This window comes from Rana temporaria, chromosome 3 (genome assembly GCF_905171775.1).
Source record: "Rana temporaria chromosome 3, aRanTem1.1, whole genome shotgun sequence".
Classification (NCBI taxonomy): domain Eukaryota; kingdom Metazoa; phylum Chordata; class Amphibia; order Anura; family Ranidae; genus Rana; species Rana temporaria.
This window is the reverse complement of record NC_053491.1, coordinates 407928185-407952970: the sequence shown is the minus strand read 5'-3', so window position 1 is coordinate 407952970 and position 24786 is coordinate 407928185. Positions and strand designations below refer to the sequence as shown.

General features: G+C 45.3%; 1 protein-coding gene across 5 annotated transcripts in view; it reads left to right on the top strand.

Moving 5' to 3' along the window:
- The window catches only part of POLM (DNA polymerase mu), a 58044-nt gene extending 34648 nt beyond the window's left edge, over positions 1-23396 (top strand). For 3 of the 5 annotated variants that reach the window (XM_040345959.1, XM_040345961.1, XM_040345960.1), the window contains exons 11-12: positions 5387-5470; positions 18543-19019. In XM_040345959.1, the coding sequence (XP_040201893.1) occupies positions 5387-5470; positions 18543-18629 (171 nt within the window). In that variant the 3' untranslated portion in view covers positions 18630-19019. Of the gene's footprint in view, positions 1-5386; positions 5471-18542; positions 19020-23129 lie in introns of those variants that run through there. The other 2 variants (XR_005748054.1, XM_040345963.1) reach the window with 2 other exon arrangements.
- The last annotated feature ends 1390 nt before the right edge of the window (positions 23397-24786 follow it).

Below are 24786 nucleotides of genomic sequence, written 5' to 3'. Positions count from 1 at the left end.
CCAGGTTTTGGTTCAGCCAGTAAGCTGAATGAAATAAAAAAAAAAAGGAACATGTTTATGACCAATCTGGCCATACACTGATGGAAATTGGGCTGTTTCAGCAATAAAAGGCCGACATTTGATCACTGTGTCCCCTGCTTGTCAGAAGTTGACATGCTGGAAAACATTTGTTGAACATTGGCTGTCGCTGCTCATCAGTGTACTCTGATGGTGGTGGGTCCCGCACAAAGTCCTGGCATGGGGGATTCCTCCATCCTTTTCGTTTGTGTGAAAAGAAGAATCCTTTTTTTATTATTATTAATAATTTATTTTTAAACAAACCAGTGTGTGCCCTTGCGGTTACTGAAGTTTATCTTATACAGGAAAACAGCAGTCACTGCACCTAGTGTAAAAGAGCCCTTATTGTACACTGACTGTTGTCAATGTGCAGCGAAGTGTACAATACCAGACATTGCATTGCTGGACAGGGGCACTTTGGGCAGCAAGTCTCTCATATTGTGCAAGTATGCTGTGCATGCTTGTGTGTTATGGCAAGAGCGATTTGCTTCTGCTTTGTTTTACATATACTGTATGTATGGCTTCTGGAATGTGGAAAACAAATGTTAGATGACTCTTTGGTATGTATCAAGTCATACCTACAACCACCCGTGTTTATTAGAATTTGCCATATATCCAGATTTTGGAAGGAAAATTTGTAAATTTACAACTGGTTGTTGCTTCATGAAAGGCATACCTCTTTGCAAAGTGGCCGCTGGGTTTGGTGTGCATTTTTCAGTTGTATAAATACTTTGAGCATTCCTTACAATTCTCCTGTAAGGGTGGGGCATGTTGGGAGTTGTACATCTGCTAGGAAGTAATGTAACATATCTTATACGGTATCAGGATAAGCCAGACTCTTTAGCTAAACATGTTAACAGCCCAATCAGTAAGAAACCGTACTTTAATCACACTGCAACATTTTCTAACACTGAGAATGTTTATAGTATAGTAATGGTGAGTAATGGATTGATCCATCCATTAATGTGGATGGAGGAATCTCTGCTGCCAGCTGTTGCTTTAACCACTTGCCGCCCGCCAATGACAAATTGACGTCGGCAAAGTGGTTGTAGAATCCTGACCGGACGTCATATGATGTCCTCAGGATTCTGAGCCGCTGCGCGCCCCCGGGGGCGCGCATTGCGGCGATCGTTGTTGCGGGGTGTCAGTCTGACACCCCGCAACACCGATCTCGGTAAAGAGTCTCTCACGGAGACTCTTTACCACGTGATCAGCCGTGTCCAACCACGGCTGATCACGATGTAAACAGGAAGAGCCGTCGATGGCTCTTCCTCACTCGCGTCTGACAGACGCGAGTAGAGGAGAGCCGATCGGCGGCTCTCCTGACAGGGGGGGTTCGCGCTGATTGTTTAGCAGCGCAGCCCCCCCTCGGATCGCCACATGGACCACCAGGGATGCCCACCAGGGAAGGGCAAAACAAAAAAAAATGGAAAAAAATAAATAAAAAAAAGTCTAAAAAAAAAAAAGATGCAAGAAAAAAAAGATGCCAATCAGTGCCCACAAATGGGCACTGACTGGCAACAAGTAAATCAGTGCCGCCCCACAGTGTCCATCAGTGCCGCCCCACAGTGTCCATCAGTGCCGCCCCACAGTGTCCATCAGTGCCGCCCCACAGTGTCCATCAGTGCCGCCCCACAGTGTCCATCAGTGCCGCCCCACAGTGTCCATCAGTGCCGCCCCACAGTGTCCATCAGTGCCACCCCACAGTGTCCATGAGTGCCCATCTGTGCCGCCCATGAGTGCCCATCTGTGCCGCCCATGAGTGCCCATCTGTGCCGCCCATGAGTGCCCATCTGTGCCGCCCATGAGTGCCCATCTGTGCCGCCCATGAGTGCCCATCTGTGCCGCCCATGAGTGCCCATCTGTGCCGCCCATGAGTGCCCATCTGTGCCGCCCATGTGTGCCCATCTGTGCCGCCCATGTGTGCCCATCTGTGCCACCCATGTGTGCCCATCAGTGCCGCATGCCAGCGCCGCCAATCAGTGCCACCTCGTCGATGTCCATCAGTGCCATCTCATCTGTGCCCATCAGTGCCACCATATCAGTGCCCGTAATTGAAAGAGAAAACTTACTTATTTACAAAAAAAATACAGAAAAAAATAAAAACGTAATTTTTTTTCAAAATTTTCGGTCTTTCTTTATTTGTTGCGCAAAAAAAAAAAATCGCAGAGGTGATCAAATACCACCAAAAGAAAGCTCTATTTGTGGGGGAAAAATGACACCAATTTAGTTTGGGTACAGTGTAGCATGACCGCACAATTGCCATTCAAAGTGAGACAGTGCTGAAAGCTGAAAATTGGCTTGGGCGGGAAGGTGTATACGTGCCCTGTATGGAAGTGGTTAAATAGCGTCATTTTCCACTCGGCTGCTTTGATTTTTCACTTGAAGTTTGTCGAGCCGGATGGTGCCAACAGCACCACTCGTGGCATGAATTTTCGATTCAACATCAATCAGTTGGGATTCTAGCTGTGCATCGCCAGCTTAAAGTGCAAGTAAACCCTCCTATTGTTTTCAGCCAAGGAAGCTGCCATCTTGGCCTCTGTTTAATCTGCAACTGCCTCAATGCTGCACATGTGATCAGTTATGAAACCAGCCATTGGATGGTTTGACAGTTTGGTTGAGAGCACAGGCAAATGTGACATCTAGCATTTCCGGCATGCCGGGAATGTTAACTGTTTTTTTAAACTATCAAAAAGATGGGTTTACTACCGCTTTAAGTTGACACACACACACACACCTCTTTACAGCATAAGGCTGCCAAATGCCCAGTGGCTCATAGAATTTGACTGTAAAATTGGGGAGAGCTTTGCATCTTGCAGAGAAAGAGAAATTAACACATTTTAGGTAGGAACACTTTTTTTTTGTACTCGACTTCTTGATAAACTCCTAGATTCAGTTCAACATTTTTTTTTTTTTTTTTTGTAGACCCTGGACATAAGGTGGTCTGGTGTGTCCAGACCTCCTGTATGTACTTTTTTTGGCAGCGCTTCTTACCCATGCACATAATTGGGACAGTTCGGATGATTCTAATGCATCAGTGTTGTTAGAATCAGCTTGTTTAGGCTCCTATTAAGCTTCCATATTGTGAAGTTAGGTCCCCCGTCTTGCCTCTCACTCTTTCTATGAAAGCAGTAATCAAAGCCTGGCAGATAATGATCCCCAAGGGCTTCATGACCTGATGGGTAGATGGCACTGATGGGTAGATGGGTGGCACTGGCATGGATGGGTGGGCACTGAAATGCCATGAGGGTAAAGACTGCCTGCCAAGCGCCCAACTTGGTACTCCTTGCACTCGGCTGCATAAAAGCAGCAGCGGCCATCTTGTTACACCCAGCCTGAACTATATGGGCTTACTGTGGCTGAGTGCAGGGTGTACCAAGATGGTTGTCGGGATTTAATTTCTGTTGTTCCGCCTGCTGACTTCCAGTTGCGCTGGGTTGCCTAATCTGAAACACTGCATCTCCCAGGTATCGGAACAGGCATCAGGAGCATTTGTGCGAGTACCTCCGATACTGGCGATCAGTGCTATAAATATGCACTAATTACTGTATAAATGTGACTGGCATTGAAGGGGTTAACACTAGGGGGTGAGGGAGGGGTTTTAAATGTGTACCCTGCCTAGTGTTACTAACTGTGGGGGAAGGGGACTGACTGGGGGAGGTGACCGATCTGTGTCCCTATGTACAAGAGACACAGATCGGTCTCCTCTCTCCCTGACAGGACGTGGATCTTTGTGTTTACACACACAGATCCACGTCCTTGTCTCTGAAACTGCCGATCGCGGGAGCATGGCGGACATCGCGGCCGCCAGGCACGCGCATCGGCATCCCAGTGATGCGGCGCTCGCGCGCCCCCCAGTGGCCAGGAGGAGCGGAGGCCGTAAAAAGATGGCAACTCAGAGAATTAGAACCACCCTGCGGCCGTATAAAGTCGCACGGCCGTCGGAAAGTGGTTAAATCAGCTGCTGAAAGTGCTTACAAACTGAGGGTTTAATGGCACTTTACCTGCTACACATCGTAGCCCCCTCCCAGAAATGTGCAACATGCTTTTATTTGAAGCAGTTTACCCAACATCTAATTAGCACAGTATTTCCAAAGCATGTTTAGAAGGAAGGCAGACACAATGTAAACTGCAAAATTCCCTGTACTGAGGACCTCCTACATGTGTTTCAATGAACTCTGTCCTTGTTAGCGTTTCCTTGTCATTCCACTTTAAAATGTCCAGAGATACTTAAAGGGGTTGTAAAGGTACAATTTTTTTTTTCCTTAGTGAAGTCCTCCTTCACTTACCTCATCTTTCGATTTTAAATGTCCTTATTTCTTCTGAGAAATCCTCACTTCCTGTTCTTCTGTCTGTAACTACACACCGTAATGCAAGGCTTTCTCCCTGGTGTGGAGTGTCGTGCTCGCCCCCCTCCCTTGGATGACAGGAGAGTCAGGACGCTCTCCTACGTTGCAGATAGAGAAAGGAGCTGTGTATTAGTGGGCGTCCTGACTCTCCTGTCGTCCAAGGGAGGGGGTGAGCACGACGCTCCACACCAGGGAGAAAGCCTTGCATTACCGTGTGGAGTTACAGACAGAAGAACAGGAAGTGAGGATTTCTCAGAACAAATATGGACATTTAAAAGCAAAATGGAAGGATGAGGTAAGTGAAGGAGGACTGCACTAAGGTAAAGGAAGCTATTTAGGGGGAAAAATTGTACATTTACAACCCCTTTTAAAGGTCATCTGTGATTATTTTAACCTTTTAACAGTAAAATGTGTCCAAGTACAGGCACTGCAAGGTATCTGTTGGCCAGAAATCTGCTATGTACCAACTTTCTCTTCAGGAGTATAGGAGTATAAATCTGATATCTGGAACATAGAGTTCTGTGTAACAACTGGAAGCTGGATTCGAGAGGTGTGCAAAAGAGGGTTTTAGGGCTTAACTATGTAAAAGTGGACAATTTATGTTGCCTTCTCTTTGGCAAAACATTTACTTTGAAAAGATTAAAGTGACCGTGTATGAAAACGCCAAAGTAACATGCATGCTGTGTAGAGGGCACCCACTTGATTTGCCTTCCCTGCACCATGTGTTGGCATTGGGTCAGAGAGGTGATCATACAGAACCTGGCCGACCTTGGAAAACCTCTGACATTTATAGATACAAGCCAGTCATAGATAAGGGAAGTATAGCCAACTACATGGCCAAACATATATCTTTAATAAGGGAGCCTGCAGTTCTAATTTTCAATTAAAATTGTAGAGGCTCAATCGTGATTTCCTTTAAACCCATTGAGACTAGGCAATCAGTATGTGAGCTGAGACTAAAGCATTCGTTTTTATTGCAGCACTTTGAGAGAGAGCTGCGACGCTTCTCATGGCAGGAAAAAAAATGGACTCTTAACAGCCATGGACTCTTTGATGGAGAAAAGGTGAGCGATAACAAGATAAGACTGTCAGTAGAAATCTGTACCAAGAGAAGTTTTGAGTCTACCATTGCTGACCTTCGAAAAATACTTGTTGCTTAAAGTGGTAGTAAACTCTGTACGACATCGCCGCTCCAGCCAATCACAGTGCTGGAGCGGCGATACCCGGAAGACATGCCGAGGCAAGATGACATCTCCCTCGGTGTGGACCAAGTAAGTTCTTCACACCTCGTTTCAAGGTAAGTATTTCATAATGAGCTAGTATACAGTGCATACTAGCTCCTTATGGCTTTTGCTTTTTAGGTGTTAAAAAAAAAACACGGCAGCGGGTTTACTACCGCTTTAACCAACTCTGGCTTCAATACTTAGGATCAAATAGCTGGAACAAGCATGCAGATTAATAAGTCAGAGATACTTTGGCACTACATTCTGGTTCATAGTGGTTCATTTGAGAAGGAGAGATGAGCAATGGCAGCCTACGTATTCTAAAAATAGGATTTCTCTTCCGTTCATGGACGGACACAGCAGCCTTTGACCTTAGTGTTATATCCGCTTCCTTCCAGGAGAGTTGGGCAGAAACAAAGCACATAGTTGTACGTTTAATAAACCGTGATAAGCCGAGATCATGATGATCACGGCTTATCACAGAGCATTGCCGGTTTAATAAACTGTGATAAGGAGCAGAGAACACATTCTCCACTTCACATCACAGCACATGGATGTTTTGTCACAAACGGCCAGTTTAATAAACCGTGATATGAAGATTTCACAGCTCTTCATCTGAAATATCTCCCTTCCAGATTCACCAGCTCAGAGGTGGTGCCTGTAATCTCGTGAGATATTGTGAGATTATGGTGCAGCCGAGTTCAAAAAGTGAAACTAAAGTTTAAAAGAACATGTAATTAATGTTTTCAGACATGTGATAACACACACATTATATATATATATATATATATATATATATATATATATATATATATATATATATATATATATATGTATATATATATATATATATATATATATACATACACAGTGAGGAAAATAAGTATTTGAACACCCTGCTATTTTGCAAGTTCTCCCACTTGTAAATCATGGAGGGGTCTGAAATTGTCATTGTAGGTGCATGTCCACTGTGAGAGACATAATTAAAAAAAAAAATCCAGAAATCACAATTTATGATTTTTTAACTATTTATTTGTATGATACAGCTGCAAATAAGTATTTGAACACCTGTCTATCAGATAGAATTCTGACCCTCAAAGACCTGTTAGTCTGCCTTTAAAATGTCCACCTCCACTCCATTTATTATCCTAAATTAGATGCACCTGTTTGAGGTCATTAGCTGCATAAAGACACCTGTCCACCCCATACAATCAGTAAGAATCCAACTACTAACATGGCCAAGACCAAAGAGCTGTCCAAAGACACTAGAGACAAAATTGTACACCTCCACAAGGCTGGAAAGGGCGACGGGGAAATTGCCAAGCAGCTTGGTGAAAAAAGGTCCACTGTTGGAGCAATCATTAGAAAATGGAAGAAGCTAAACATGACTGTCAATCTCCCTTGGACTGGGGCTCCATGCAAAATCTCACCTCGTGGGGTCTCAATGATCCTAAGAAAGGTGAGAAATCAGCCCAGGAGCTGGTCAATGACCTGAAAAGAGCTGGGACCACCGTTTCCAAGGTTACTGTTGGTAATACACTAAGACGTCATGGTTTGAAATCATGCATGGCACGGAAGGTTCCCCTGCTTAAACCAGCACATGTCAAGGCCCGTCTTAAGTTTGCCAATGACCATTTGGATGATCCAGAGGAGTCATGGGAGAAAGTCGTGTGGTCAGATGAGACCAAAATAGAACTTTTTGGTCACAATTCCACTAACCGTGTTTGGAGGAAGAAGAATGATGAGTATCATCCCAAGAACACCATCCCTACTGTGAAGCATGGGGGTGGTAGCATCATGCTTTGGGGGTGTTTTTCTGCACATGGGACAGGGCGACCGCACTGTATTAAGGAGAGGATGACCGGGGCCATGTATTGCGAGATTTTGGGCAACAACCTCCTTCCCTCAGTTAGAGCTTTGAAGATGGGTCGAGGCTGGGTCTTCCAACATGACAATGACCCGAAGCACACAGCCAGGATAACCAAGGAGTGGCTCTGTAAGAAGCATATCAAGGTTCTGGCGTGGCCTAGCCAGTCTCCAGACCTAAACCCAATAGAGAATCTTTGGAGGGAGCTCAAACTCCGTGTTTCTCAGCGACAGCCCAGAAACCTGACTGATCTAGAGAAGATCTGTGTGGAGGAGTGGGCCAAAATCCCTCCTCCAGTGTGTGCAAACCTGGTGAAAAACTACAAGAAACGTTTGACCTCTGTAATTGCAAACAAAGGCTACTGTACCAAATATTAACATTGATTTTCTCAGGTGTTCAAATACTTATTTGCAGCTGTATCATACAAATAAATAGTTAATCCAGAAATCACAATGTATGATTTTTTTTATTTTTTTTTGATTATGTCTCTCACAGTGGACATGCACCTACGATAACAATTTCAGACCCCTCCATGATTTCCAAGTGGGAGAACTTGCAAAATAGCAGGGTGTTCAAATACTTATTTTCCTCACTGTGTATGTGTATATATATATATGTATATATATATATGTATATATATATATATATATATATATATATATATATATATATATATATATATATATATATATATATATATATATATATATATATATATATATATATATATATAATGTGTGTGTTATCACATGTCTGAAAACATTAATTACATGTTCTTTTAAACTTTAGTTTCACTTTTTGAACTCGGCTGCACCATAATCTCACAATATCTCACGAGATTACAGGCAGTCCATCCACTTTTACACAGATCTCGGCTGTTTTCAGAGAAAAAATGTCACCTCTGTTCACCATCTGAGAACTGAAGTTCTCAGTTTATTAAACCGGCTGCAGAGGAGATAATTTTGCTCCTGTGAACTGAGAAAAAACTTCACAGTTTATTAAACGGACACCTTAAAGCAGGGGTCTTTAAACTACGGCCCTCCAGTTGTTCAGGAACTACAATTCCCATCATGCCTAGTCATGTCTGTGAATGTCAGAGTTTTACAATGCCTCATGGGATGTGTAGTTCCGCAATAGCTGGAGGGCCGTAGTTTGGGGATCCCTGCCTTAAAGTGTTAACAACTTTTCTCAGTGCAGCTCCTCCCAGGGGGTGTGGCTCCCCGGGTATAACCCACACCCTGCTCTAGCAGCCCCAGTTTTTTTCTGCCTAATGTCAGGAGAGGACAGGCCCTCTAGAGTCCCTGTACTCTGGAGATTTTTTTCCGCTTTTTATTCCTGAATTTTTGGATCCTGAGATCCTTCTATCAATTGCCGACTGGGTGACAGGCTGGGTCTTGACTCTTGTAGTCCCCCCCATGTTTGGCCATCGAGCGTGTGCCGACCCTCAGCTCAGCTTTGGGTCGTCCACGACAGGCCCCGTTGCTCCAGGCGCGGCTGGGGGAACTACATGTCCCAGGGCACACATATGACCGGTCTCTATGGCCTTGTCACAGTGTGTCTGGCCGACAGCCATGCCGTTAGTGGACGTTGGTTCTGTCTGGGATACCTCCAGCCGGTGGTCGCAGGGCAGGTAAGTAGTGGCCCCTTGCTCAGGTAAGGTGGTATGGCTGGTGTTTTTCCCCTGGGAGGTCGACTGAGGGTTCTCCCTGCTTTCCTCTCTCCCTTATTCCTCTCCCTCCTTCCTCATTTGCGTAGCGGCTGTGAGGGGGGGCCTTCTGGGGTCTCTTTATTACCACCGGGGCCTGTGTGTATAGCAGGGACTGTGTTTTTTACAGTACAAGTGTTTGTGTGCTGCGCTGTGTGTGCTGGGTGCTGTGTCACTGGGGGTCTTTTTAAACTGCGCAACGGCCGCCATTTTGCCGTGGTCGCGGTTTATATGGCTCGGCAGCCATTTTCCTGTAGTCCTATGGTGTTTTTTCCTCATATGGCGGCCATCTTGGATTTCTATTGGCCTTATGTGGCGGTTTTAGCGCTGCAAAAAGACCGCAAATCTCCCTGAGGTGACAGACGCAGCACAACCAGCTTCAGTGCGCACCTCAGATTTCTTTCTCAGCTCACGCTGCACCGGGTGGGGTGGTGAGTTCCCTGGGGGCCTCTACCTCTGTTGTTGGCAGCCAGGAGGTGACCGGTGGGTGGTTCTGCCTTGCAGTTCTGGGTGACACAACAGTGGGGCATTATGGAGCCTGAACCTGGTACTTCTGCCCCAGCAATGCCTGAGTTAACCCTTGGTGCCCCTGCCACATCTGTTGAAGCAATGTCGGCTGTCCTGGAGGCGTTTCTCGCCAGGTTTGAAGCGGCAAGTGGCCAGAAGGAGGGTAAAAAGTGCCCCCTCCCTAAGCCTGCTTCTGGGGATGTCTCTGACACAGAATCAGGCCCTGCTGTTGCATCTGGTTCTGTAATGTCAGATGATGCGGGCTTAACCCACGCGGACAGTGAGGATGACTCTGCTTCAGGGTCAGTTGCTGATAAGGAATTTGTTGGAGCTCTAATTTCTGCAGGGCGTGATACTCTGAAACTGGAGGATCTGGCGGAGGCACCAGATGTGCCAGTCCCTTTTGGGTTCCGCAAACCGCCGCGCACCACAAAAGTGTTTGTTTCCTTGTGTTCCTTATTTGGACAAATTATTGTACAAGGAATGGGATACGCCGCAAAAAGTTTTTGCCGTGGGTCTCTACTCCGTCAGTGGACCCTCCCGTGTCCAGATTGAGCAAAGCCACCACGTTGCCTGTGGAAGAGGCTCCTGCCTTTAAGGACCCCGCAGAGAGTGGAGGCTGTGGCCCGCTCCATGTTCACAGTAGTGGGTTCGGCTGTGAGACCGGTTTTGGCCGGGACTCTGGTGTTGCAGACGCTGACTGAACGGGCAAAGCTTTTGCTGCAGGAGCTGGAGGCACAGGATGCTTCCGAGACCTGTAAGGACCTGGCCGAACAATTGGTTCAGGGTCTAAAATTTGTCTGTGAGTCGGTCCTGGATACACTTCCCTTGCTCTCCAGGGCCTCCGCCTATGCGGTGGTACTGCGCCGCCTTGTGTGGCTGAAATGCTGGTCTGCGGACCAGTCCTCAAAGAAGGCCTTAGTGGATTTGCCCTTTAAGGGTGAACGGCTTTTCGGGGCATCCCTGGATGACATCATTAAGGATGCCACAGGTGGTAAGAGCACACTGCTCCGGCAGTCTGGGAAGGGCAAGGAGCCTCGCCGTAAGCAAGGCCCCTCCTTTACTACTCCCAAGCGTTTTTTTCGTGCGGGGGGAAAAGGTGTGCAGGGTGCTAAGGCCCCCGCTGCGGGGCAGAAGCGCACCTGGTACCGCAAGCCCAACAAGCCTGCCAACAAGCCTGCTTCCGCATGAAGGTCTGCCCCCGCCCGTGTCTCGGGTGGGGGGCCGGCTTCGCGAATTCGTGGCTCGGTGGAGGTCTCTTCTTTCCGACCGTTGGGTTTGTGAAGTAGTTTCCTCGGGGTACAAGATAGAGTTTCTCTCTTGTCCGCCAAACAGATTCTTTCCTTCCAACCTCCAGCTTCCTCCGGTTCGCCAGAAGGCTCTGTCAGGGGCTGTCCAGGATCTCCTGGGCAGGGGAGTGATTGTGCCAGTTCCCTTTGCAGGAGCGGTTTCAGGGGTTTTACTCCAATCTGTTTGTGGTCCCCAAGAAGGAAGGGGTCCGTCCAATCCTAGACCACAAGGCCCTCAATTGTTTTGTCAAGGTGCAAAAATTCACGATGGAGTCGATTCGCTCGGTAATAGCGGCACTCCATCAGGGGGATTTTCTGGCGTCCTTGGATATCATGGACGCGTACCTACATGTTCCCATATGCACAAAGCACCAGAGATTTCTGCGCTTTGCGATCGGGGAGGACCACTTTCAATTTGTGGCCCTCCCGTTCGGCCTGGCATCGGCACCGCGGGTTTTCACCAAGGTGCTCGCCCCGTTACTAGCCCTGCTGAGGCAGCGAGGGATTGCTATCGTGGGATATCTGGACGACCTTCTCCTGCGAGCTTCCTCAGGCTCAGAATTAGAAGAGGACGTGTCTATCACGTGTCAAACTCTCCAAGAGTTTGGCTGGCTTCTGAATATCCAGAAGTCAGTGTTAGTTCCGTCCCAGAGACTGGAATACTTGGGACTAGTCCTAGACTCCGCGGAGGCGAGAGTGTTCCTTCCGACGGAGAAACTGAAGACCCTGCAATCTGCAGTGAAGCAGTTGTCGACCCAGAAGTGGTCGTCTCTTCGATTCTGCATGAGGGTTCTGGGTCTGATGGTGGCCTCCTTCGAGGCGGTACCGTATGCCCAATTCCACACCAGGGAGCTACAGAAGGAAATTCTGTCACGTTGGGACAAGCTCCCGTCTTCTCTGGATTACCAGATTCAGTTGAGCCATCTGGTCAAGTCTTCCCTGGTGTGGTGGCTGACGTCTCCGGTGCTTCGAACCGGGAAGTCTTTTCTGCCGTGCCGCTGGACAGTGGTCACGACGGATGCCAGCCTCTCCGGTTGGGGGGGCGTTTGGGGCACCCAGTCAGTCCAGGGGCGCTGGACTCGGGAGGAGTCCCGCCTTCCGATCAATATTCTGGAGCTCCGAGCAATCGAGCTGTGCTTTGCCAGGTGGTCCCTGGATCTACAGGGCCGACCGGTCAGGATCCAGTCCGACAACGCCACGGCCGTGGCGTACGTCAATCATCAGGGAGGCACATGGAGTTCAGCTGCAGCGACGGAGGTCGCGCACATCCTTCGGTGGGCCGCTCCGGGTACGCGGACCTGGTGCGTCTGGTGGCAGACGTCCCCTGGCGTTTACCCCTGAGAGAAGATCTTCTGTCGCAGGGTCCGATCTTCCATCCTGCTTTACAGTCACTGGCATTAACAGCCAGGTGTTGAAGGACCGGGGCCTATCGGGCTCGGTGGTTTCTACCATGCTGCATGCACGGAAGTGTACTTCTAGGAGAATTTACCATCGTACGTGGAAGGCCTACATCTCTGTGTGAGGAGATGAGGTGGCACCCCGTACATACGTGGTGTCCCGGATTCTGGTGTTTTTACAGCGTGGAGTGGACCAGGCTCTCGCCTTAAGTACGGTCAAGAGTCAGATTTCTGCTCTGGCTGTTTACTTTCAGCGACCCTTGGTGCGCACGTTTGTGCAGGGGGTCCGGCATGTGGCCCCTCCTGTGCGCCCTCCACTGCCCCCAGGGGACTTGAATTTGGTCCTCTCGGTGCTTCAAGACGCTCCATTTGAGGACATTCGGAAGATCCCCTTGTTGACTGCAGAAGGTGTTTTTTTCAGGTAGCGATTACCTCGATCAGACGGGTGTCTGAACTGGCGGCCTTGTCCTGCAAGGCCCCCTACTTAGTCATCCATAAGGATAAGGTGGTGCTGCGTCCGCAGCCTTCTTTTCTCCCAAAGGTCGTTTCGGCTTTTCACATTGATGAGGACATTGTTCTTCCATCCTTATGTCCTTGGCCGAAGAACCCGAAGGAGGCCACTTTACATTCCCTGGATGTGGTTCGGGCCCATCGAGTGTGCCTATGCCCTGAAGGGGCGGGCGCCTCCCTTTCAGGTTACGGCGCATTCGACCAGGGCGATGGGTGCCTCTTGGGCTTTCCGACATCAAGCCTCTGTTACAGGTGTGCAAGGCAGCAACCTGGTCGTCGGTCCACACTTTTTCAAAATTTTACAAGGTGGATGTGAGTGCATCTTCTGATGCCTCCTTTGGCCGCAAGGTGTTACAGGCGGCAGTTTAAGGTTGGAGTTCCTCAATTGAGTAACTCCGGTTTTGTTTGGGGTATAGTTTGGTTTGCTGTGTTGTTTTCCCACCCCTCTAAATTGTTTGACGCTGCTTGGGGACGTCCCTAAGGTCAAAGGCTGTTGTGTCCGTCCATGAACGGAAGAGAAAATAGGATTTTTGTACTCACCGTAAAATCCATTTCTCTGAGTTCATGGACGGACACAGCACCCACCCCTCCTTTGTTTGTACTGCTTGTTACGAACTGGGGCTGCTAGAGCAGGGTGTTGGTTATACCTGGGGAGCCACGCCCCCTGGGAGGAGCTGCACTGAGAAAAGTTGTTAACACTTTAAGTGCTTTGTTTCTGCCCAACTCTCCTGGAAGGAAGCGGATATAACCCTAAAGTCAAAGGCTGCTGTGTCCGTCCATGAACTCAGAGAAATGGATTTTACGGCAAGTACAAAAATCCTATTTTTTGTACTCACCATAAAATCCATTTCTCTGAGTTCATGGATGGACACAGCAGCATCTTGACCTTGGGGTGTTATCCTCCTCCTGGGAGATTGACTAGGCAGAAAAACAGCATGTTAAGTAGGGCTGCAACTAACGATTATTTTCATAATCGATTAGTTGGCCGATTATTGTTTCGATTAATCGGATAATGGCCTTAAAAAAAAAAAAAAACATTTGCATTTAAAAAATGTTTTGGGCCAATTTTATGTTGGGCAGATTACAAAACACAAATTACCGCAAAAACACATTACATGTTTTTCTGCAGCTTCTCCAATTAAGTTTATTGTACCAATAAAAACAAAATAGCACCATTTTGCGTTTAAAAAGTCCTTGCTCTTTCCAAATACGCAGCAGCTGAAAAAAAATCATGGATGTGAACGTGTCCCATAGGAAAACATGTAAATGAACTGTAGTGTGTTTCTGCAAAAAGCATAAAAAAAACAGGCCTGAGATGTTTAGTAACATAATGGGGTTAAAAAAACTAAAATAAGTACAAAAAAAGCAAATAATCGCTACTGTAAGGGGTTAATTTTTTTACTGTGGGACAGTGAAAGTAATATTTACAGTAGTGATTTGCTTTTTTGTACTATAAAGGGCAGATTTTTGTTTTTTTAACCCCATTATGTTACTGGCCGATTATGAAAATTGTAATCGATTAGTTGTCGATTAATCGATTAGTTGTCGATGAATCGATTAGTTGTTTCGGCCCTGATAAGTGTTAGGCTCCATTCACACCTAGGCGTTTTAACGCCTGAAGCGCGACGCTACAATACGCCGGAGGGTCGAAATTACATTAGTCTCTATGGAGACTGTTCACATCTCAACGCCGAACGCTGAAACGACGGTCGCCTGAAGCTCAAACAAGTCTCGGACCCTTTTTTGTTGCGCGTATCGGGCGGTTTGGCGAAAAAAACTCTGGATAGCCGCACTCCAAAATGACTTTAAAATAAAGTTGGTCTTTTATTGTCAAAAGCACATGCAGACACTGCAAACAACAAGTACAGAATGGCCGACGCGTTTCACGCTGCAATTCAGCGCTTAGTCATGGCTAAGCGCTGAATTGCAGCGTGAAACGCGTCGGCCATTCTGTACTTGTTTGCAGTGTCTGCATGTGCTTTTGACAATAAAAGACCAACTTTATTTTAAAGTCATTTTGGAGTGCGGCTATCCAGAGTTTTTTTTGTCTATGTGCTATAATCAGCATTGCCGGCACCCTGGTGGTTCAACAACCCTTGATGATCTACGAGGCTCACCTGGAGCGGTGAAAGAATTGTCTATCGGGCGGTTTGGGCGTATTTGAGCGTTTCCATTTCCCATAGAAAGTAATGGAAACGCTCGATTCAAGCGACTTGCGTGACAACGGGCGTTTGCTACGGGCGTTTCGTCGCTTTAATCAATAGAACTTGTCGCCCATGCAGAAGATTAAAAAAATCTACCAACATAGCAACAAGTGATGAAAAGATGATAATTTTTCCTATTGGCTAAAATAAAAAACGTTGAAGTAAAAAACGTCGGACAACGCTGTATGCAAACGCGCAAATAAGCATGAATACGCGCGACAAAATGCCGGAAAAAAACGCCCAAAAAAACGACCGACGCTCAGGTGTGAATGCAGCCTAAAACACTCCACACAGTACAGTACCTCCCAGGGGGCGGTTCCCCCGGGTACATCCACAACTCTCTGCTCTGCAGGCTGCAGCCTCAGTTCGTCAACAAGCAGTGCAAACAAAGGATCACTGTGACCAATCGGCGATCCTGTTCGTTGTAAACAATAGCTTTCATTCATAGCCATTGTGTCCTATTGCAATGATCTCTGTGACTGATCATAGTGATCACATGGTACAGGGCCAATCGCAGTGTATTTGTACCATGTGATAGCTGTGGCCAATCGCATCTATCACAATTGTACACGATGGCCCATGAATGAATTCCCTGGGCAGGAAGGGGGTTTAAGTGTCCAGTATTGAAGTGGTTGAGATACTTTTTGTTTCTGCCCCTTGCAGACCTTTTTGGTATGTTTTAAGTAAGGAATGTGATGCCATGTTAGTGGTGTGATATTGAAGTGATTATGCTCAGGTGTTTGATGCATTTTTCAATGAGTTGTGCCAGTCCGATTTATGTTTTAGGACATGGCAGCCCACTTTTATTTAAAAGGAAAAGTTCAAACAAATTTGTTTAGATAGAGGCACCCAATCTCATCTCATTCCCTGCCCTCTTCTGGCTGCTCAGCCTTTCTCCTATCGAGGAAGAATTTTCATTGGAGGCCACAGATACAGGAGTCTCAAGCAAATCCCTTCAGCCCTCTCCTGGATTGGTCTCTGACTTTGCCTTTGCGCACACACTGCCTGAAAGAGGAGGTGGACGAAAATCCCCATCATCCTTTTAAGGAATCAGATCAGGCTTAAATTTCATCCAAATTAATGATAAAACTGCTACCCTTATTGATGCTGTGTGTTCTTGTTTAGCATTTGCCTGAATTTGCTCCCCAAGGTCCCTACAATTACCCAAGCCTCATAAGACCTTAACAGCCTTCATCCAATCTTCACCCAGAAAAGATTTTTGCTTCACTTAAAAACGACGGTCTCAGGAATATCCTTACATGCAGGTCAATTCCGAAGAGAGCTTCTTCTCGCTCCACCATTGCTAGGTTGATTAGACAAGTCACCATTCATAATTGTTTTATTCTGGCAGCTGGGAAACCTCCTGTTGTCAGAATACAATAGCTCCATGGGAGGGATTCCTCCATCAACATTAAATTTGTTCATGGGGGAATCTAGCAATTTTCTTTCCTTTTTAACCATTTTTCTTTCCTTCAACCATGGGTTGAAGTATTGCCTGCCTAAACTATAGGGTTAGGCTGGGTTCACACTACGGTTTTCCCGTCCGTCAGCCGCATACGATTTCAGTATTGAAAACGTACGGGCCCGGACGGGAAAACGTAGAGATAGACAATGCATTGCAAATCGTATGCACTCGGATGCATCCGGGTGCGTACGATTTGCTGCCAAAACGTTTTTTAAACGTACGCAAAACCGTGTTCAACCACGGTTTTGCGGTCGTTTTTAAAACAGTATGGCAACCGCATACGTTTTCCTTTAACATTAATGTTAATGGAAAACGCACATATGTGCGGTGCCATACGTTCCCGTCCGTTTCAGCCGCATACGTTTTTTCATATAAATCGTATGCGGCTGACGGACGGGAAAACCGTAGTGTGAACCCAGCCTTACTTCCTCCCCTGTTAATGTGCACTCTACCAGCAAGGGTGCCATGTGGTCTTCTGTTCACACACTTGTTACATTTTACCAGGTGATGATCAGGCCTCCTTTGATGCCAGTTTCAGGCGTAAGGTGCTACAAGCTGCTCCGTGATTTTTGTCGAGTCGTTCTTGACCTGTTTATTTTGTGTACCTATTGGCATTGGTTTGCTGTATTACCCACCCTTCAGTTGGACGTCTCCACTTTAAGTTAACCTACCTAACATACCCTGTACAAATCCGCTCGTAACACCTAAATTTTTCTCAGCAGCCCGCCTTACCACCTGTCCCCTGGATCCTGTTCCTCACATCTACTACAGTCACCCTCTTCTTCTATCTTATGCTTACTCACATGTTCAATCTCTCCCTCTCTACTGGCACCTTCCCCTCCCCTCTAAAACCATTGGCCACTACTCCATACTTGTACTACTTGACCTCTCTGCAGCCTTTTCCTTCAGCCTTTGCATCCCCTCCTCTTCAAACTCCACTCTCTTGGCCTGCAAGACTCTGCTCTCTCCTGGCTCTCCTACCTATCGCTCCCTCTGTGTGAGCTCTAACTCTGTTTCCTCCTCTCCATGTAGGAGTACCTCAAGGTTCTGTCCTCGGATCCCTTCTCTTCTCCATTTACACCTCCTCCCTTGGTCTGTTAATAAACGCCCATGGCTTCCGGTACCACCTCTATGCTGACGACACACACATTTGTGTCTCTACTCCTCACCTCATCTCTTCAGGGAGGCCTATCCTGCCTCCAGCTAACAACCGAATCTTCTACTTCCCTCATCAGTTCATCCCTCACAGTCCCTACCTTTTTTTGTTTCCCCAGCCCCTCCCTCTTAGATTGTAAGCTTACAGGAACAGGGCTTCTCTAACCCTCTTGTTTACATTTGTACTGGTGGTGTAGTGTCTCCCTTTACATTGTAAAGCACTGCACAAACTGTTGGCACTATATAAATCCTGTATAGTAATAATAAGTTCACCTTTTGTAACATGTTACACCCATATTCAGTGTGCAACATTTAACAAATGTACTTTATTTTATTTTTATTTTTTAAAAAGGTGAACTTATCCTTTTAAAGAGTACAGATCATGTGTCCTGTTCTGGACAGCTAAGAAAATTTGTATTTTTGACTTGCCGGTAAAGTCGATTTACAGAATACAGAACGACAGTACAGGGCAAAGGTGTCTCCCCTCAGTTCTTATCTCCCTGTTTTTTTTCCTAAAAAAACTGAGGCTAGCTGGGAGTGGGAGAGGTTAAATGTGGGCTGTCAGATGTATTTTTTTTTTTTTTTTTTTAATGGCCCTGTTCAATTGCTTTATGCTAGCTATCCTATGTCCCTTTCTGACAAGTCAGCAATCTTATTGTAATAAGTGTTTACTTACAAACTCACCTTTTGTGGTTCTTAAACAATTGGAAGCTGAAAGTTAGGCATCCCAGAAAACGTTTTTATTTTACAATTGTATGATATGGGCTGCAACACAAAAATGTGCCCTAACTTTTTTTTTTTTTTATCTTTCCAGAAATGTTCCTTCTCTGCAATATCAGAGGAAGATATCTTTGCACATTTGGGTTTGGAGTATGTGCCCCCCTCAGACAGAAATGCCTGACGATCATCCTTTGGTTCATGTACGTGTCTGTGATTATTTTACTGAGGATCTGTAAAGGTATTCTATTTTTGTAAACGCAAAGCACAATTTTTCTATATAAAGTTTTTAATGGTTTTAATAGTTCTGTGGTGGTGGTAGAATAATTTTTAAGTAAAAAGTTCACTTTTTTTTTTTTTTGGCAAGTAACATTTTTTTTCTCATTTACTCCCTCTGGCGCTGACTATTTTTTTTATTCTTTGCACACTCACTGATCAGTGAGACCAGAACCTGGTGAAGATTTTCATAGTACAGTTCTTGGAGTTTAGGTCTGATTAGCCAGGCATACATGGATGTTTGAAAAACTTTACTGTGATCTCAGGTACAATTAAAACATATCCTGTAATAAGTGAATATGGGGGCTGTCATTGCTGACCACTTTTTCTGAAAATTCATGTAGCCTGGACATCATCCTTATGTGATGACTAAGGCACAGACTTAAAACAAACCTGGAGATCTGATCTGTGTACTTTGTTCCAGGTCAGTGACTCAAAATGCATTAAAGGCAGGCAGGGGAACTGCTATTTCTGGAAGCAAGTTGGCAATGGCATTCTGCATACTTCTATCAGTACTGGTTTCCTTTATGCCTGCCCAAATAACTGAAGCAAAAGTCTGGTGGTTACATCCCAGGTTTAAGTCAGACAATTCATTCCTCCGTGCAAGTAGATTCTGCTGTTCAGTATCCTAGGACGACCTATTGTACAATTATGTATGTATTGGATCTTCTGAAACATAATGGACAGTTATTCGGTGACACTCACATAGGTGAAATCTTTCAGGTCCCTTAAAATTCACTCAAAAAAGACCAAAGCCATTACAGTAACTTTTGAATTCCTAAGATTAATGTAGCTGCTGACTTTGAATATTAGGACACTTACCTGTCCTGTAGTCCAGCGATATCGGCAGCTGCTGATTCCAACGGATGTAGGGTGCTGCCGCTACCATTTCTGGTAAGGGAATACGGCAGTGAAGCCTTGCGACTTCATAGTCTGGTCCCTACTGTGCATGCGTGAAGCATGCTGCGCTCTCTTGCTGGCCCGGCAGCGGGGGAGGGAGGAGGAGAGGGCCGGACTTCTGACGTATCTCGCTGTGGTGAGGTCCGACAGAAGTGGGGACAGGGTACATGTCAAAAACAGGTAGTCACAAAAAAAAGCAGGGATGGGCTTCACAATGACTGATCGCTGTGACAGCCAATCGGGGGCTAATCCGGACATTCCAGGTCTCAGCGTTCTGGGGGTCTCGGTGAGACCCTGGTCTCTGTGCTGGGAGCACGCTGTGTGGTGCGCTCCCCGCACAAAGAGCGATACACAAATATGCGGCCTCATGGGGGAAAAACGCTCAGTCCAATGGGGCTGCATATTTGCGTTCAGTTGGCATGAAGGGATTAAGATGCCTGCAGATCTTCTCAACACATTGCCACTGCTTCTCAGCAAATGCTGCCAAGTAGTTCTTCCAATAGGAAAGTTCAGTACTGGGTCTAGTATAGATCTGTGAAGGCCCATCCAAGTTGTATCCTGTGATGAGCCCTGGAAAAGGGGGAGTGGTTTTGTATTGGCTGTTGTTATATGGCTTTATCAACAATTGAAATGATCTTTTATGTGATTTTGGTTTGGTGCATTTTTATGTATTTTAATGCTACTGTTGGGTGTCCTTGAAGAAAAGCCTTGCAGTGTGGAAGCTGTCTTGCTAGAGCTAGTTTTCATTCATCCGACTCCACTTGCAAGTCTAAAAGTTGCCAGCACCTTTTTAATTATGTCATTCTGCTGTAGACTTGTCAAATCGGCAAAACACTGTATTCTCTAAAAACTGGGTCTCTGAAAATATGTCAATTGTATAATTCACATGATGGAAAATATATGCCCTAAAATGCAGTGTTGTAATGCTGCCAGATCCAGGAGTAGGTAGAGGATGTTCATTATTTGCCAGCCACACATAAATCTGCTGGTTTTATACAGTATGTATATTCTTCTAACCAGTCTACATGGTGTAACAGGAGTGGGCAGTAGAGCTATTCCTGCCTAGGTCTGTCTTCACTATTCCTATAAACTCAGTTCCTACAGCTTCTGCAATGAAGGTAAAGTGAATCTATACTAAAAAGTGACGTTTGCCTTGAATTCCTCCTGAGAAATAGCAGTGATTGTGCCAAGGCTCTGTAGCCTCATAGCACGATATATGCAGTGTGAGATCGTCGTACACAGCCATTCTCACCCAGGCTTGCTAGGGGATCCTTGAGCTGTGGCTGATTGACCTTCCGTTTGATAGTGTCTGCATAGTTCCAGGACCAATGCCACTCGATAACATCAGAGTCATGACACCAGTGTTCTTTTTAGAGATCTGTAAGTGTGACATTCTGACTACAATGTAAGGAAGGCATCTTCCCATTGACAAATTCATATTAGAGGGGGTTCCCTGAGACCTGAAAATTGCGAGTTCCGAAGGTAAAAAGGTTGAGAGTGGTATATCTCCTATAGTCAAAAAGCAGCAAGAGAGAATAGAAAGAACAGGCATGTCCAAAGTCCGGCCCGCGGGCCAATCGTGACCCGTGTTTTCCGGTTTCTAATGGCCCCACTGGTAATTTGGCTATATATATGTTTTGTGGGCCACAAAAGATCTATACCCGTATGTATGTATATGTATGTATGTATTAGGACCGCTAGTTAGGACTCCTTCAAGAGTACAAACCCCCCGCCTGTTTGTTTTTTTTGGGTGGTTTCTATTTTAAAATGTGGGTAATGTTCACAATAAGGGAAAATTATAGTCCCTATAATAGATTGTCTTGTCTTTGTTTATTCTCTCTTTTTTCTTCATAATATAGGGGACATTGCTTATTCCCCTTCTGATTTTGTAGTTTTTATTTTTTTCTCTTTTATTTTTTATCTTTTTGTACACAGAATCACATTCATAACAAGGGGAATTAACCCCTATGTTTTATATTATATCCTAGATAGGCCTAATGTTTCTTTTTTCTTTTTTCTTCACTACACAGGGGAATTTTAAAAAATTCTTCTTTTTTTTTTTTTTATTATTTTTCTGCTCACCGAAGTAAATACACAATTAGGGGAAATGATCCCTATACTTTATATAGATTTTCCTACAGATTTATTGGCTTTTTTTTCTTTTCCATTTTTTCTTCACAATTTAGGGGAAAGTGCCTTTTTTCTTATTCCCCTTCCTATTATCTAGCACTTGATTTTTTCCCTTTTTTTTTTTCTCCTCCTTCTTCCCTCTCTCTCCCTCCTTTTTCCCTCTGTTTCCCTCTTTGCCCTTCCCTCCCATCTAATATGGGTAGGGTATTCCTACCCTTAGGTATTTTCCATGGACAATAGATAGGGAAAGACTGGTTCGGGAGGTAGAATGGGATGGAGAAATCCAGGAGTAAGACTGGCAGAGGACTATCCAGCTTTTATAATCTTTTAGTGGAAGGGGTATATTTTGAGACCTTGTATGTTAGTCTGTATATTGATTTTATGTTGTATTTATTGTACTGTTTTGTAAAAAAATGAATAAAAGATTTGTAAAAAAAAAAAAAAAATAGAGCAAATATGCATTTCAGATCTCTGACTTCCAGGAGGCTATATGGTAATTATCGGTGACTAAATGTATAAAGACAGGCAGCCAGGAAACTGGCAGTTTTAAAGCCATCATTGGCAGCCTACACATTTTTCTTAGAAGTTTTCGTTTGCCATAACCCTGTACTTCTCCCTTCTCCACCTCTTTATGCTGCCAGAACCCCTTGTAAAGTCCTCTAAGATATGACTCTAAGGAAACTGTAACTCTTCAAAGCTAGACACACTTCCTCACAAGAGAGGTATCCAGTTTGGTGATTGACCACTTGCTCTCCAAGCACTGTATTGTGAGAGGAAGGTGGTGGTAGTCGGCTAGTACTTTTAGGTAAGAAGGAACAGATATTTATTGTGGTCCTGGGCACAGGAAAACGAACTATGATTAAAACTTTACTTTGCCTAATATGTGCAGAGCAAGAGGTTTGATGATGAGACTTGGAAGGCAGTTTTGCTGGAGTAAATATTCTTGCAGCGCCCCACGCTTGATGCTGTACCTGGCATTATAAGAATGTTGTTTAGCATCACTGTTAATGTCAAAACTATTTTTGTGTTTGTTTGTTTTTCAAAGTCAATTCTGTATATAGTATGAATCACAGGACCCCACAATCCTGATGTAAGGTGTGCCGAACTCCAGTCATTTCTGCTTATTATCAGTGCCTGTGATCTCATTCATTTTTCTGCTTATTATCAGTGCCTGTGATCTCATTCATTTCAGTATAACCTGAACTCTAGTGTAAGTAAAGGGCCCCATATTCCTGAATGTATTGGCTACCAAAATGTTGATAGTTGTCTACAATACTTATAAAGTGTCATGTAACACCAACCAAAATGTTTTTTCTTTTTCTTGTTTATTGAGGGGCACAGGAATTCAGATACTGACGAGTTTTACTACCGCCTACAGGATTGGACACTGGCAAACAAAAACATTGTAGACCAGCATGTCTCAGTGCCTACCAAGAGCACAATAAAAACAGAGGGCTGGAACCTGTGTCCCTTAATGGACTCCAAAAAAGGCATTTACGGTGAGTAAAAGACCCCCCCCCCCCTTCAGGTTTTAGGTAGGGAAGGTTTGTTGTTGTCTGAGGCCTTGTTGGGGACATTTCCCCTCACTTAGTCGGTTCACACTAGGGCGACACGACTTCGAGCGCGACTTTCAGAGGCGACTCCGACACGACTTGAGCATGAACCACAGGGTGATTTACAACCTGACTTGAAGTCGTCTCCAGGACAGGAGACTTTCCAGTGGCCAATCAAACAACAATCAGCTCTAGGGGAGGGAGAGGTTTGCCTGAGAAATGTATGTTATCTTCCTGGAAAGTCGCTTCAGTTAAGACAGTGATCAGACTTGGAGGGGACTTCCATTGAAATCAATGGGTACAAATCGCCTACAAGTTGGATTGAAGTAGTACAGGAACCTTTTCTGAAGTCGGAGCGACTTGAGTAGTGTGCATTAACACCGCTCCCATTTACTTACATTGTTTTTCTCTACAGCGCGACTTGAGGCGACCTCAAGTCGGATCCCAAGTCGCCCCAGTGTGAACCGACTCTTACTGTGCTGGTGACGATATTGTCACAAGGACATGACATAAAAGGCCAACCCCAGCAAATTTACAAAGCCACATTTGCATGTGGATTTGTAATAGTGACGCTCCAGTGCAGCCGAGGTAAACAAGAGGGGTGGAACAGGAAGTGCTGAAATCCTTGTTGCATGCCACACACACACACGTGATCAAAATCCATTTCCCTCTCTCTGTGTAGTGCAGTCGTTGCATTGTCCTATGGTAATCAAGTGGTTAAAACAACAGACATGTACACAGATGCAACACTGGTCTCTTCCAGGCATTTGGGAGCTGGAAGTGCCTGGCAGTGCTTCTGTTCATGCACACAAATGCCACCAGCTTCTAATGGATAGGCAGTTGAGTGCCCAGCAGCATTTGTGTACGTGTGGAAATCTGCCACATAGTAACCCATTGCCTACTGGGATGGCTGTGATGTAGTAATCCCAGAAGGTAGTGGGAAACGCTGAAATGCTGCCTTGCAGCACAAAAAAACAGTTCATGTTTGCGTAAATGAGGGAGAGACCGAATGAGAAATAGTTTGAGGGTCAAAGAGAGCAATAAGAACTGGCAAGGTTCCCCCCCCCCCCACCATTCTATCCAATACTGGGTAGAGATATCCTTGATGTTCGTGTCTATCTTATCTAAAGACAAATGTTGGACATCAGGACTTTACATATTCTGTAAACGGGCGCAGGATCTATTGCCACTGTGTAAATGTAAACGTGTGATTTTTTTTTTTTTCAGGATGGTAACACTATATAAAGACTTTTAGGGTGTCTCTTTGCACAAAGTGTCTTGGTCAAGTAGAATTGCACTGTACATTTTTTTTTGGATAAAAGGAAGGTAAATCTTTAACCTCTACCGGGTTTTAATCGCTGTCTGTCTCCATTGGGAGTAATTCCTTTATTTTATGTGCCATTGGAGGACAGAAGTTCAGACTCCTCCTCACCTTGAAAAAACACTTCACGATGAATATTGATAGGTGGAACAGGTCCTTGA